We start from the raw sequence: 15586 nt of genomic DNA, 5'->3' as shown, positions 1-15586 counted from the left end.
AAGGAGGGTTTTTCTGGAAGCGGTGATCTTGATGGGGTGAGTAGCAGACCTTTGCCGAGAGAGAAGAGAGGTCTTCTTACAGAGCCTGGAATTATGCTTTACGAGGTTAAATTGGCCTCAAGCTTTTGTGTGAATCTTTAATTTTACCACGGAACCTTGATAATTTGAACCACAAGAAAAGTTGACCTCGTCCGAGTGAACTCTTAATCAAAAGTAGGGATTGGTGCTTATCTTATAGCAAAAGTCTATTTGCTTTCTTATTGGCTTTCTGTGATAGGGTTGAGGGGTCAAAAGAGGCTTCAGCCTCAAGACCACAAAGGGAAAGAACACCAAAAAAAAACACATACAGGCAAAATACTCATTACCCTCACTATTGCCTAGGGTCTTACTTTTAACTGAAAGCTAAATATCCTAATAACTGACTCTAGAGGTATATAAATAAGTGGCTGCTGCTCTTCCGTGAGGACGATCAGGCTAAAAGCACACAAAACACACATAAGGTATCATGCCCCTTATTGGCTTTCAACGAATGAAAATAGCAGCAAGACAAGGTCCGACCTGAAGTAACGTGGGATTCACGAAGTGAGATTCGTTTATATAACTTTATCGGAATGGGAACCATGTTTATACGAGCCACGTACGCTATTAAGGCTCTGTGTGATAATGTAACTTAGGTAGCTTAGAATATTCGACCCCATAGCCTCATGAAGCCGCCAAATTTAACCTTTGAGGATAGATCTTTAACATGTTGACTCGTTCGAGAAAGAAAAGCAGGCCTCTTAATTTGACGAACATGAGAATCTAATACAACTACCTATTTTATTGTATATAGAAACGTTCGCCCAATTTTGAAACCTCCTGTGCTTGAAAGCGGCGACGATTTCGGATCTTGACCAAACTGCGAACACCATATCTCTCATCAGCATTGACCGTCTTAATCCTTTCGCTTCTCGATCTTAGGTAGTCCAAGCCAGATTATGAAAAGCACAGCCAGAATAGCGAGAATAATTGGCTGAAGAACCTGTACTCCTTTGGCTTGCGCAATCGCACCAACAGCAAAGGGCAGTACAGCTGCGCCGCTTCCACCAAACGCAGCAGCGAAACCAATTGCGCTGACGTGAAGATGTCTCGGAAGAAGCATTGTAAGTGCGACAATCACACAAGGGAACATGGGTCCCAAAAAGAAGCCCTGCAATGAAACTGCTACCGCCGAGACGTGGAATTGCGGGACGAGCCAAAAGATGAGCTGTAGCCCCATGGTGATAGGAATGAAGATCATGAGTGACAATTTGACACCAATCTTGGGAATCACCATGCCCAAGACCAGACGTCCGATGGTGATGCCAAGCCAGAAACCGACGGCTGTCATTCCAGCATCGAAAGGGTCGGCATTACGAACACGCAGCATGAATTGCACGACCCAGCCGCCGAGAGCGACTTCGGTACCAACGTAGCCGAGTAGGAAGAACGCGCAGAGCCATACGACGCGAGCATGAGGCTTGACGAAGAGAGCAGCGCGTGTTCCCTCGTTGCGAGTGCTCTCGGTGTGAACAGTCTCGCGATACTTCTGAGCTGTCTTGGGCCAGAAGGAGTATGTGAGAGTTGCGGTCTCTAGAACAGCCATACCCAGCTAAAATAATAATCAGTAATCTCGTATAAGGAGATTGATGTCCAGAACTTACAAGCACATAGTAAAAGTCATACCAGCCAAGGTTCGCCTGGGTGATCATGCTAGTCGCGATAAGAGGGCTAACAGTACCTCCAAGTCCATAACTCGCATGCATAAAACCCAGTAACTCGTTAGACCTCGCCAAATTGCCAATGTACGAATTCCAAGCAGCAAGTCCAATGCCATTACCAAGACCTGCGAGGACATATGCCAAGACGAGAACAGGATAAGGCGGATGCTGCGATAAGATAAGATATGTCAAGGCGTGGGATCCTCCGCACATGAAGGCGATCCATCGCTGACCGATGTTCATGTGAAGATAGTTATTGACCGCTGCTGAGACGATGAATCCGACAAATGGCGAGAGGAAGATGAGTGAAACAACTAGGTAAGAGAGCTCGTAGTAGGTCTCAAGATAAGGGATCAAAGCTCCGTATGCAGCATCGTTGGCGCCTGAGACGAAAAGACTCCAGTAGACAGCGCCGACTCGAAAGGCATTGCCAATGGGTTCGTTCCACTTCTCTACAGCGAGAGTGGCCCTCGGAGGTGCGGCTTCATCACCTGAGCCAGTGAATTCATCAGACTCATGTGCATGGTCGGTATGCGATCCCAGCCGACGCCCCGTCGTGGATAAAACTGGGTTTGGCTGCTTGGGCGTTGCACCGGCTTCGTGAGTGAGACTGAGAGTCTCGAGCTCAAGAGCCTGGGTAGGATAAGACCTTGACGTAGCCATGTTGAATTGAACTGAATCGAATTGGCAACTCAGCTTTTGAAGGTTGTGCAATTGAAAGGTTCAATTAAAGGGCCAAGAAGTTGCCGAGAGGGCGCATAAAAAATCTTTCTTGACTCATCGGCGAGAAATGGCGGGGAATTGCGCTAACTCGCTGGGTGCTTATCGGAGCCAAGATGTGGCGAGCTCGGGATCTACAGCACCGAGGGGAGACTTCTAGTGACAAAAAGGTGCTCTAGTGCTCTATTCAATCGACAATGCCATGCGACAGCATTCAATGTATATGTAAACTCCGTAATAACTCCATCAATACTCCAAATTATAGATCCAGCCTTCTTCATACAGTCCTGTTCGCTACTGGGTACGGAAATTCCAGTGGGAATTTTGGTGCCTCAACCACTGAATGTCCACCATCAAATACTGCCGGGATCATATGTCCTGGGCTCATCAGATTGAGCAACCACATGACTAATAAAATGCAAAGAACCTTGGTTTTGGGCACTGAGAGGCCAGAGAAGCCTGGTATCTTCTGTAGCCAAGCCCAGAAAGAAAGTCCGCCGAGTTTCTCATCTTCTGTGCCTTGATGCATAATCATCTTGACGATGTATCCTGTTGAACCAGCGACCGCGTTACTGATCCATAGGAATATTGGCAGGATGATCACCAAAGTCCTCCATCGGTCTCCCATGAGCGATCCATCGCCAAACAGGCCATCTACAATAAGAACACCGTCGGTATCGGCCGCGAGGAGGATATGGAACTGGAGAATGTAGGTCTCCAAAGAACAACGACCTAGCCAAGCCATAGCTTTGGAATGATAATTGCGAACAGGTCCCGAGATATTCCGTACGGCGATAAAACCCAGTATTGGTACAAGAGACACATACGGATGCCATTTCGCGTATTCTGCCACGCGGAGATCTGAAGTCGCATAGAAGTAATGTATGGTGGCGAAGAAGCCTACCAGAGCAAGCGTTACACGAAGCCCCAGGTGAATAGGTATCTTCAAGTGCCGGTTGGCAACGGCTGTCAGCATACCAACGTAGACAACGAGCATGTCGAGTGTAGCACGGCGATACCATTGCTTGTAACTCCACTGCATCTTGAAGACAGTGTTGAGGATCTCAAAGACCCAACGCGTCAGAGACGTCCCCATGAATAACATGGATACAATGAGACAGGACATGCAGATCTTGGCCAGCATAACCTGCAAATCGCTGTTGTACCTTGGTCTAATCGCCATTGTCGCGTAGACGACGAGGAACCAGAACGACATCAAAGGCGGGAAATGGTAGAACATGTAATCGGTATCCATAAAGTACGCCAGACAGCAGCTGAGTATGTTAAGGCGCAGTAACGTAGTTGCGACGCGATTAAATGAGAAGTCGTTCTTGTTCAAGAAGTAAAGCGTATGCCCGTAGCCGGTCTGGAAGAGATACGCCGCAACGCAGACACGGATGAGGACGTGAATAGAGCCGCCATGAGCACCGGTCCAGTGATAGATAAGGATGAAGAACTGCATCCATCCTTTCCACTCATCGGTCTGATCCCGGGAGAGGAATGGCTGGTCTGTCTCCTGCATGTCTACTGAGAGGTCCTCTGGAACAGGCGACTTGATGCGACGAATCGTAGCCAACATTATTGCGATACAAGGAATGCAAAGCGCGACAAAGCCTTTCATTTGCCAAAGCTTACTACCCTTTGCCATCATCTGTGTGCGATCAGCGTAGTAGCACATCAGAAGTGCCAATACGAGACATCCTGCTTGCATGTTGAGGAGCTTGAAGCGAGGCTGATCGCCACTCCGGTCGGCGAACATATCCAGGACCTCGCACATGATGCAAGCAGCCAGGTACACAATACCAAATGCCACGACGGAAAGTTGCACAAGTGGCTTGACGCCATAGTCAGTGCAGCACGTCCGTGAGTAGGGATATGGCTTCATGCGGTCCAGCTTCGCATTGCATCGCATGTTTAGAAGAATGTTGGCTCGAAGCTCTGCGACGTGAAACTTGACGTGAAAGCCGGTGCGGAGGGGATCGCGCCAGACCTTATCTTGGCCCTCGACAAGGTTTGCAATGGACCAAACGAATGGAATGTTGAACTCATCCTCCTTGTCCAGTAGCCAGTCCTGCATCTCAACGACTTCTTCTGCTCGTCGACCTCTGTCGATAACCATCTTGGTATCATTACCGAGGTATCGCGGCCCAGCGGGCGGTGCGTAGAAGATCTGATTTCCGATACCGTCTCGTGGATCCATCGGCGCGCTGAACCAATCTTCGTGCGGCGTATTATCGCCAATGAATTTGTCAACCTTTAACAGATGATCCTGAAATGCCGAGAAACGGTCATCCCAAGGGTCAAGGGCGGTAGAGTTGATACCTCCATAATGAGGATGGGTATACCATGCGCCTGCAGCTATATAGATCATGGCTGGGCCTTTTTGGCGTTCAACTGATGGAGGGCTGGTCTTCTCATCTACGTAAGTTTCGAGGTGGCTAACGAACTGTTCTCTTCCTGGGACACCATGCGATGAGAGATACACGTTTGCAACTCGTTCTATCCTTTGGCCATGATATGTCATGTTGAAGGATGTTGTTTTGCTGAACAACTTGGCTGCCTCGTCCTTTTTGTACTGCTTGTTATCGAGCTATCATTTTGTCAATTCATGGCTTTCCAAGGTCTCTTTGAATTACTTACCAGGTTAGCCATGGCAAGACCAAGATTCTTAGAGGTGGAGTCGCCAACGATCACAATTGGACGGCCCTCTGTACATCTGCGGATATCTTGTGAGTCGTAGTGATTGAGGATACAGCCATCAGGCTGCCATTGCTTGAATGGATCCCGATTTCCATACTCATCGCGAATCGGGTCAATCCATCGACCTGTTTTCTGCACTGCGCGACAGCGGTAAGGATCATCTCCAGGGAAAAGAGATTTGAACGCCACCAAGGCTAAGAAAAGAGTTGCAAAAACGACGGGTAGCAATCTGCTCCATGATTGATTCATCTTGTCGTATGGCTTGCAACAAAATGTCTTTGTTGGTTGCTCATAAGCAGATCCATCAACCACGTTTTAAAGATGGTTGATGGGTTCAAGTCGAAGAGGCCGCGTTGCGCCAAGTGAAAAGGGGATTCGAGTGAATTCCTGCCAAAGCCTCCCTTGCTCTAACCTCGTTGTGGCCTCGTGTGCAGATCGGAGATAATCGCTCATTAAATTGGCCCCTCGCCTAAAGCGCCACAGACCCTCATTGCTCTAAAATGTTTGAAGATACAGAGTGTTTAATGGTTAACGTCGGAGCTTCACTCCTGAAGCTTAGCGGTAATCGTGTTAGCTTGATGCTAGCTAAAAGTCGCTTCCAGTGAAGGGCTACTCTAAAGAGGCCACCCCTGTCTTGGCGCAACGGAAGGCTCAGGCTTGCATCTCGAGGTCTTGAATGTCACTGTTTTGCTCGCTGCTAAGCTTAAAACTTTAATTCTTGGATATAACCAGGCTGGTGGTATGCGATAAAGCTAAAGCTAAGTAGAACAATTATTTGGCACAATGAACATCCTAAACTCTCTGCTTCCAAACAGTTGATGCCCAGCAAATGGCCACTTGAACCGCCGGGACTAGAGGTCAAACGGACCAGCATTACAAGCTTTCTTGGCTTTAGAGAGGATATCAGCATGACGACTGCAAGTCGATCCCGACTCTGGGCATCTGACTCGAGTTTCTTGGCTTGGCATTAAGGATGCATGCAAGTCGGGCCTGCGACAGTTGCGCATTTGGAGCACCAGGCATGGCCTGATTTGCATAGCAGGGCATGCTGATCTTTCTACGTGCCAGACACTGACCAGACTGTAAAAGCGCTTTCAATGATATTATGTAGTTATTATGGAGGAATGCGTACGTGGGGTTTGATACCGCACCAAAGTCGGTGCTCTGATCTTGAAATGTTCGCCAGAAGTTGATATCTTCAGTGACGGACACTCTTGTTCTCGAAAGCCCTGCAATTCAGCTAAATGGCGCAAAGGTGAGACACGCAATTTCAATAACCGCCATTTGATTATGTGTAATATATGCCAGCGTAAGGAACCTTAATTATGCCGTCGCGTCAAATCAGGGAGATCAATCAAAGGGTATTGGACTCATGGAAAATTTACAAGGTTCATACAAGCTTTGTTGCTTAATTCTGCAGACTAGACAAGAAAGAGGATGGTTGGAGAAGGGAGGCTTTGTAGCGTGATGAGCTTATTTTGAATCGCTAGGGAAGGGGGGCATTTGAGACATCGACGGCTCAAGACACGTAAGCCCTGGTTCACTGTTTACCAGTTCGACAAGCCAATAGAATACCTCCACAAACTTGAAGAGGTTCATAGGAGAATAACAGCCTTCAAGAGAATCTGCATCCGTTATTTCGCTCCGGAAAGGTTCAAAATAGGAATGCGTTATTAGATAAGTTCACTACCGATCCCAGCGGCGAAGAAACTAACAACATGCGTGGATTAGTTCCGGAGGCTGCTAGATTGATGGACTTCCTAGACTTGGTCGGGGGGCGATCGTGGGAAGGCCATTGAATCTACAGTACTGTTTCGTGGGGTTGGCGTTTGTTGTGGTAATTTACCCAGTCTTAGGCACTTCTGCAGTGCCATTGATCGCTGTCGTGAGTGTTTTAGTGATTGACTTCGTGAGTGGATTGTGCTAAATCTTTATATATTATGATAGTATGTTAGTTAGCCTGAAAAAGAAAAACTGTGGTAATTGATGTTCTATCTACTACTACGGTGTCGGATCTTACCTATAACATTCGTGTCTTTAGCCTGCTTCATTGTCCTTTTATGAGTGGCAGCTGGTATCCTCCTCTTCAGATGTTGATACACTTACGCTACCCTAGACACAACGGCTTGGACTTGGCCGTTTCTCTGAATGCAGGACAAACAATTATGACAGGCGACCCTAACCCATGTGGTTTTCCCAAGGTCTTGTGAAACAATCATGGCATGATTGCGCGTCTCTGAAGGTGAAACAATTCTGACCAATCAACAAACAACTGTACGTCTCCTAGGAATGTCGCTCAAATCGAGACATTTCCTAGCAGCACCTCGGTAAGCACTCTCCCATCGGCGAACGGACCAGATCTTCTCCTAACGTCATCCAATGTCGGTCCATGTTATTCCGGTTATCCGTGCCATGATGCCGGCGAGCTATGCCATTCCAAGATTATCCGTTGCATTTCCCCGCAAGTTGCATCACCGCTTCCCCAGATTCCGAAAAGCTTGACCAAATGCAGTAACCTCAACGCCGGTCGTTGAAAGCTCGTGAGGTTTAGCCTGTTAATTTCTAACGCCTTCAAGCATGGCATATGCAAAAGGGCCGGTGATACGCCGACCGGGGTCAACTTCTGGTTGCCGAAGATAGTATATGGAGTCATGTAGTTTGCGATGTCGTTGAACGAATATGTAGATGATCCGACGGGTATTCACAATGGAGTCGTTGTATCGTATGATCCTGTTAGCAGCACTTCTGCCCTTCTCTGTTGCCGTGAGCTCCACGGTCGATCTTGGGTATAGCAAATACAAAGGCAACGTCCTTGACAATGGTGTCTCGGAATGGCTTGGAGTTCGATATGCTGCCGCACCGGTCAAGGACTTGAGGTTCAAGCTTCCCCAGGATCCTGTCCGCATGAGAACCGTGCAGGATGCCACCAAGGTAGGCCACGCCACTTCTCCCTCGGTCCAACGAACCCCTGCTAACACTCTGCAGCGGGGAACAGTATGCATCGCAACAGGTTCTGATCCCAAAATCATTGGCGATACTCAATCCGAGGACTGCCTCTTTCTCAACATCTGGGCACCAACAAAAGCCTCGACCAAGGACAAGCTTCCAGTATATATCTATATCCAAGGCGGTGGTTTCAACGGCAACTCAAATGCCAACGCAAACGGTACTGCTCTGGTCGTCGCAGGCGACTTGGATATGATCGTCGTTTCCATCAACTATCGCGTTGGTGTATACGGTTTCCTCAATGACGCTGACCAGATCACACCAAACGTCGGTCTCTATGATCAGCGAAAGGCATTCCAATGGGTCCAGAGGCACATCTCCAAGTTCGGTGGTAACCCTGACCATGTTGTCATCGGCGGCGAGTCTGCTGGTGCTGCAAGTGTCAGTCTGCATCTTACCGCTTATGGAGGCAAGGATGAAGGTCTCTTCCATGGCGCGATTGCCCAATCTATCTCGTTCGGGTCTCTCCTCACCGAGAAGGAATCTGTGTATCAGTTCAACACTCTGGCCGTGCGACTAGGCTGCGTTGGTGCGAAGAAGGACATTCTTCCCTGCATTCGTTCCAAGTCGCCCCAGGAGATCCAGAAGATCAACAATAACCTCCCGAACCTTGGCAGCACTACACCGCCTCTGTTTATGTGGACTCCCAGTATCGATGGCAAGCTCGTACCCGATGTGACCTATCGGGTTTATGAGGAGGGGAAGTTTGTTAAGGTGCCTCTGATGGCGGGCGATGACACCAATGGAGGGACTGTGTTTACGCCTGTGAATACATCTTCTTCGGTGGAAAGCAATGAGTTTATGAAAGCGAACTTTCCCTTCCTAACTCTAGAGCAACTGGAGCAAATTAACGCACTCTACCCCAACAAAAACGAGTCTTGCCCTAACCCTGGGTGCTGGTGGCGTCAGGTCAGTGACGTCTACGGAGACATGAGATACATGTGCTCATCAATGTATATCTCTAATGCACTGCCAACCCACGGCGTTCCCAACTCTTGGAATTATTGGTATGACGTAGAGGATCCAGCTCAGGTGGCTGCAGGCTACGGTGTTCCTCATGTTGTTGAGAACCAAGCTGTGTTCGGACCTGGTCCGGGCTCGCCAGCCAGCTACCTGAATGGCGGGAAGAATGTCCCCGTGGTCCCTGTGATCCAAGCCTATTGGACAAGCTTCATTCGTACCTTGGATCCGAATACGCATCGCGATAAGAGTGCTGTCAAGTGGGAGCAATGGACGGAAAAGGATCGGAAGCGACTGAAGTTCGAGACTGGCGGTAAAACCAAAATAGAGACGCCAAGCAAAGATTTGCAAAAGAAATGCGATTACTGGGCCGACATCGGTCCAAGTATTCGGCAATAAATGAGATAGTGTTATGAGGCGCAGCTATGTACCTGGATGCCGTCACCAAGGTTAAGTTTAGGTGGCTCATTTACATGACAGGAATACGATAACCCGTTTCATACAAGCAGCATCTTCTCAAAAGCCTTCCACGAAGCTCTGTACTTATTTAAGACGTTGGCCATAAGTTTCAGATAAACTTAGACACTATATCACCATGTCTAACCAAACTCCACAGCCCAAGACTGATTTCATGGTTGATAGTTAGAGCCTATGACATCTCAACAAGACATATCAAGCCATCGCACTGCAAAATACCAATTAACTTCAGGTTTCCAAAGGCAATATGCACATACCCTCAACAAAGACAAGTCTCCCAATGAGCTGATTTCATGAAAACCTAAAAAATGACTCTATTGCAAAAGCCTGCCACGATGTGTTAGGCACAAGATCAGATGACCCGTCTTGCGGAGAAATCACGTCGGTTCTTTGTGGTGGTCTTGAATGGAATTATTTATTAGCTAACTCGGCTTAACCCAGGCTCTCATACAAGCCACAATTCTCAACTGTAAATTTCATGTGACAGAATTATAATCGAACATTATACTAGAATGCCTGAACGGCGATAATTTCAATTGAACTTAAACTTTCAAGATACCATGGCGATATGAGATACTCTTTGACGTGGCTAAAGCGTATTACGCCCAAACACATGAATTACGTCGTGAGATATTGTTCTAAATGTTACTTTCTTTCAAACCCAAGTCTCGAAGCAGAATATAAGAGCGATCATTTCCTTCGTCTGTCATCTCACTTCAAAGTCTTTCACCATGTTCATATCATGATTAAACACTTATTCCACTTACCCCTTTACTCTACGAAATTCCACCATGACTTCCATACAGGAGATGCCTAATGAGCTCATCCTAATGGTGGTAGGTGAAGTATCGCTACCCACCTTCGCCGCTCTACGACAAACATGCAGACGGTTCTATCAAGTCACCATTTGGACTTTTGGGAGGAGATACTTTCACACCCGCAATATCATGCTCCATGAGCAAAGTGTCCAGAATCTCGTTTCCATCGCGGACCACTCTGTCTTGGCTTCTTGTGTTCGAAAGGTTGGTTTTACACCCATGGTCGTTACAAGGGACTGGCTCGGGTTTGACGAAGAATGCAAAGCCCGTCAGTCCTATGAAAGTAAGCACGACATTGAATTCCAGGTATAGGAATAAAGAAGTGCTAACATCGCGTCAGAAAAGGAAATGACATTTCAGAACATGCAAGATATACCCCAACGGCTACCGTCAACATTCTTCATGTTGGCCTTAGAAAAGGCCTTTGAGAGACTCCCAAATTGCAACACAATTTCGGTCACCAATAACCAACGACCTTGGGGCAGAGGTAAACTTTCATTCTTCCAGAATCGGGATATCCGGAACTATTATGAGATCCACGAGTCTGAAGCTCAAGCTTTCATCCGATATTTGATTGGGTATCTCTTTAGCTTAAGCGTCAAATATGGCATAGAGAATGTCGAGATCTTTGCTGATAAAGTTTGCCACAAACCTTTGGTCCGGGGGCATTGCAATTGCAAATCTGTCGGGATATATGATGTCTGCATGGCACAGCCCGCTGCCGTGTCAAAGCTAAAGTCCTTGAAAATGACCGTAAACGCATGGCCTAGGGCTTGGCCAAACGACGCGTTTGCGCAGTTGCTTTCGTGCTTCCCCCAGCTATCAAGCTTAACACTGGACTTTGATGAGGGCACTGGTGAGAACCTCTACTTCTCGAAATTCAAAATACCAAGGCTCAAAGAGCTCACCCTCTCCTGCAAACTTTGCCATCCAAGCGAATTAGTAGACATTATAAAGCGGCACGAGGAGACCCTGGAACGTGTGGCTCTCTACGATGCCCAGTTGGAAAATCTGCCAGAATGGCTCTTGGTGATGGACGTTTTCTGTCAGATGTCGTGGATACATGTATACATTGGTTGGCACATGGAGACCCCATTTATATACAGGAAAGGGCTACTCAGTCAATTGTACAGGGAACTGTATGAGATCAGTGAGCTCAAGGATGACAATGACAAAAGAAAGGTGCGAGGCTTGCTCCATCAAATCAACGATTTGGTCAACCACGGTTAGAAACGGATAGTTCTTCTTCTATTCAGGTAGTTTGCGCCTCAATATATCTCAATAGCTCCAATCTTCTGACAACTCGTGATAACTTGATTGGCACTTTTGTTTCTCCGCTGATGAACTGGGCTCATGTCCGCACGAACGGAGAGTGCGTGGTCGACGTCTGTTTCTCTCAATATGCTTCAGGAGCCAGAATAAGAAGGTAATTATTGACCGGGAACTCAGATTGTACTAGTTCCCAGCGTTTCCAGGCAGCGGCATATTCCCCCCTCTCTCTGCGTTTCAGCATGTGACAATTCCCGAAGCAGGATTCACCCAGCAACTACAAACGCACCAAACAACGCCAGCATCATACGAACAGCCTCTTACATAATTGAGCAGCATACTTCACATGTAGGACCGACCAAGAGAATTCAGAGTTGCATTCCTCGGCGTGCGAAATCCGTGTATCGGCCGATCGCCCGCTTTGGGCCTTAATTGCGATCTTTTAAAGATCTACAGAGGTCATAGCGCCCCATGGGGAAAGCTGTGCCGTTCTCGACTGGCCGAGAAACGAGGGGAATCCTGGCATTGAGGTTACAACGGCATGCGAAATCGTGGGGAAGTGCAGTTTATCAGGGATCTCTTGGACAGGGAGTAGGGCTCACATGGCTTCTGATTCATTGAAGGAAATTGAGAATGCCGAGCTCAGGAGAACATCCGTGAATGAGACATGAAGACCATGTTTATATGTGATTCACTATAGAAGGATTCGTCTATAAATACTGAGCCTTTGTCCTCAAACCAGATAGCCAACCATCTCAACACAAACACTCTACAACTCAGTCTTCAGCAATCAATCAGAAGCCACTCGTCAACATGCAGTTCTCTACTTCTTTCCTCGTCGCTGCTCTCTTCGGCACTGCTTTTGCCATGCCCCAGGCCAACCCTACTGATTGTCCCGAGACCTCTGCTATCCCTACCTGCGGTGTTAGTCAATCCTGAAAAGCCGCAGTGTTTCAACTGCTAACGATGTTTCTAAGGCTCCTTGCATCACCTCTGCCGCCTCCGCCGTTGGCTGCAGCAACATTGCTTGCCAGTGCGCCAGCTCCAGCGCTATTCAGGCTTCGGCCATCAACTGTGTCCTTGATAACTGTGGTTTCCTCGAGGCTCTGCAGGTTCAGGCTTCTGCGGCCGCCGTCTGCACTGCCTGTGCTTAGATGCAGTCGCGAGGGTGGTCTTTTAAAGTTGTCTTGACAACTCGCAGCCGAACTAGTTTCCTTCCAAGAGCATAGTGGCCGATGAGTTAGAAGTAACAAATAAAAAGATTTATTTACACGTGCCCTGATTGATGATATACATGACAGGGATATGCTTTCAGCTTACCAAACATGATATGACCATTCAAGCGGAACCAGTGACAAGTCTCAGTAACTCAGTACTGGATGGGATCCTGACTGCTTATTCTTATAGACGTAGACTTAGTATGTCTTTAGAAGAGCATGGTAAATAGCACGGAACTTCTAAATACTCTATGATGATATCAGTTCTTAGCCATAAGCCCTAACTATAGATGATCTACATAACTTATTACTTAGGTTTATATTTCAAATCATTAATATCTAGAAGTTCAGAACACACACTATTTAGCAGCATCTGTTAGTATGATGAGCTCTAGTGCATCCGCCAAGACGATCTAAATCAGCAACACACAGTGTCTCGCATGTATGGACAAGACTGGTTACTGGGTGGGTTTTTGTTAACTGGTATCATATTTTGTGCTCTATAATAAGTACCGAAAAGCTGTAGTCAATTTAGGACTTAGCTAAGTTTAAGGTAAACTTGGGACATCTTTTGCTTAGATCAATGTAGGACTTAGAATCAAATCTCTGATATTTCCTTGCTCCCCAATGCCCTGACTGTCTGGATACAAGTCAACAGATGGAAACTACGACACTAGGGATTTAAATGGTTAATAATATAGTAAAAGGACGTCGTTCAACACGTGGATGACTTGACAGGACCGACCGACCCGAATATGGAGGCTGGCATGTAGCATCGAAGGTGGAGGCCTCAAAGGAATAAAGTTTGAGGAGCCCAACATAGACCATCTAGGCCAAATATACGAGATGACCATGTCAAGTTGCTATATTCTGGTCAAACCTTGTATAGTTGGCTCCAGATACGCCAAAATGGCGGCACAGTGAAGCTGAAAGTAGTTGGTGAAGCGGACTACCAAGCTCCGCAGTACCCGAATGGTTTGGCTATAATTTTTTGACTAGAATAAAAGAGCACAATATTCAGTCTAAGTCAAGCTTTGTTATAAATACTTTGCTATCAAAGAATCGAGGAGGTATAAATAAATTGGAGGACTTGAAAGCAGATTTCCTTGACCCAAGAGGTCCGGCCAAATATCAGGCATTGTATAGCGGGATACGGACTTGTTGGTTGAGGAGGAGTTCAGCCAACATAGGTTTCCGGTTAGAGCGGCAAGATAATTTACGGCTGATCATATCGTTGCAACTTACTGCATGTTTTGGAGAATAGGTAATGATAAGCACGGATACTCGGCATGTCCGACACCGCGCTTAGTTTCCAGATATTTAGGATATGTATAAATATGCTGGTAATTCCACATCCGAATAAAGGTCCTCACAGATCTTCCAATATGTCTCGACACCTTCTCCTCCTCATCGCTTTCGCTATCGTTCTTTGCAACGCATCGACAATCACCAACTACTGGGGCTCGCATAACTGTCAAGGCTCTTACCACCGTTGCTACAACCGCCGAGCAGGGCAGTGTTGTGAAAATAACGAGACCTTTCGTTCTGCCAAGTTTGGGGGCCTGCCTAAAGGCCCCAAGACTTGTGTCACAAACGACCAAGACCCTCACGACTACTGCGGGGTGTCACAGAAGGCAATCCTCACATTCAAAAGCACGACTTGTCTGACTGGTAACGGATACGCTTGGTCAGGCGGATCTATCTTCTTCGACTGCAACTACATTCGTGAACACATGTGCCTCTCTGACCGCGGCCTTGAGCATAGTGAAGCTATGCCTGATCGAGAAACAAAGTTGCCTGACATCAAATGTACTTCTTCACACAAGCCTGACGTTGTCGGAGCTCACGGATACGAATTCTTTGTATACGGCACTGATTTGGCGAAAAAGTATGGAAAGGTCGCATTGAATGATGAGGAAACGAAAGAAATCTTGGCGCTTGTTAATGGTTCCTCTGAAACGCCACTGGAGGATCTGTTGGTAAAGTTTGGGCACAGTGCTCTCAAGGAGGGGGAGATTCAAGACGAGTAGGAGACTGATTCAGTGCGAGTGAAAGGCCACACTGATGACACTGGATTTAACCTTCAATGGGCCTGTACTCTTGTATCAGCTAACTAGAAGTAACGTGGATCACGAGATACTTCAGCCATAATTCCATTGTGTATCAGTCACAGATCAAGGCACGTGGACAGTGATTAAAAAAGGACATGTTCGTATACAACCTGAGAAATCCCGCACAAACTTTATATAATGACTCCACTAAACTCCCGAAGTCCAACAACAATCAACAAGTTTTAATAAAACTCATCATCATCGCCGATATGTGCAGAAATGTCAGATACAGGTACCACTGTGAGAGATGCAGACATTTTCTTTCTGAGCAAATAGTGATTCAGTCTTGTGATAAGCGAAGAAGAAATGGAAGCTGTATATCCACAAGCGAGACAATCAACAGGGACATAGGCTATTGGCATTGCAACAGCTGCCTCACGAAGGAAAGGAGGAAGGCCAAGGACAAAGAGTGAGAAACCTGAGTCACAAACATGTATACAGAAGAGCACATGAGTGAAGGAGACAATCAGATGGATATATGATTCACGAATCATAAATACAAACTTATATAAAGCGGCGGTTTTCATCCCATATTTCTTTGCCAACTTCAAAACCCCAAATTCGGATAA

At 46.9% G+C, this 15586-nt stretch overlaps 6 protein-coding genes across 6 annotated transcripts; 4 read left to right on the top strand and 2 right to left on the bottom strand.

Moving 5' to 3' along the window:
* Positions 1-934: 934 nt before the first annotated feature.
* Positions 935-2402, bottom strand: FPRO_14067 (related to tetracycline resistance proteins; the record flags this gene model as incomplete). Its single annotated transcript, XM_031219051.1, has 2 exons — positions 935-1630; positions 1683-2402. 2 exons carry the CDS (start codon positions 2400-2402, stop codon positions 935-937), a joined length of 1416 nt encoding a protein of 471 aa, XP_031084848.1.
* Positions 2403-2736: 334 nt separating this feature from the next.
* Positions 2737-5408, bottom strand: FPRO_14066 (uncharacterized protein; the record flags this gene model as incomplete). The annotated part of the gene is made up of 2 exons (XM_031219050.1): positions 2737-5049; positions 5100-5408. 2 exons carry the CDS (start codon positions 5406-5408, stop codon positions 2737-2739), a joined length of 2622 nt encoding a protein of 873 aa, XP_031084847.1.
* A 2457-nt stretch (positions 5409-7865) lies between these two features.
* Positions 7866-9524, top strand: FPRO_14065 (uncharacterized protein; the record flags this gene model as incomplete). The annotated part of the gene is made up of 2 exons (XM_031219049.1): positions 7866-8090; positions 8145-9524. The coding sequence occupies 2 exons, from the start codon at positions 7866-7868 to the stop codon at positions 9522-9524; spliced, it is 1605 nt and encodes a 534-aa protein (XP_031084846.1).
* Positions 9525-10393: 869 nt separating this feature from the next.
* On the top strand, positions 10394-11650 carry FPRO_14064 (uncharacterized protein; the record flags this gene model as incomplete). The annotated part of the gene is made up of 2 exons (XM_031219047.1): positions 10394-10703; positions 10761-11650. The coding sequence occupies 2 exons, from the start codon at positions 10394-10396 to the stop codon at positions 11648-11650; spliced, it is 1200 nt and encodes a 399-aa protein (XP_031084845.1).
* Positions 11651-12502: 852 nt separating this feature from the next.
* Positions 12503-12843, top strand: FPRO_14063 (uncharacterized protein; the record flags this gene model as incomplete). Its single annotated transcript, XM_031219046.1, has 2 exons — positions 12503-12613; positions 12667-12843. The coding sequence occupies 2 exons, from the start codon at positions 12503-12505 to the stop codon at positions 12841-12843; spliced, it is 288 nt and encodes a 95-aa protein (XP_031084844.1).
* A 1448-nt stretch (positions 12844-14291) lies between these two features.
* On the top strand, positions 14292-14936 carry FPRO_14062 (uncharacterized protein; the record flags this gene model as incomplete). The annotated part of the gene is made up of 1 exon (XM_031219045.1): positions 14292-14936. The coding sequence occupies one exon, from the start codon at positions 14292-14294 to the stop codon at positions 14934-14936; it is 645 nt and encodes a 214-aa protein (XP_031084843.1).
* Between the last annotated feature and the right edge of the window lie 650 nt (positions 14937-15586).

The sequence above is a fragment of the Fusarium proliferatum genome, assembly GCF_900067095.1.
Source record: "Fusarium proliferatum ET1 genome assembly, contig: FPRO_scaffold008, whole genome shotgun sequence".
Classification (NCBI taxonomy): Eukaryota; Fungi; Ascomycota; class Sordariomycetes; order Hypocreales; family Nectriaceae; genus Fusarium; species Fusarium proliferatum.
This window is presented reverse-complemented; position numbering and strand designations above follow the sequence as displayed.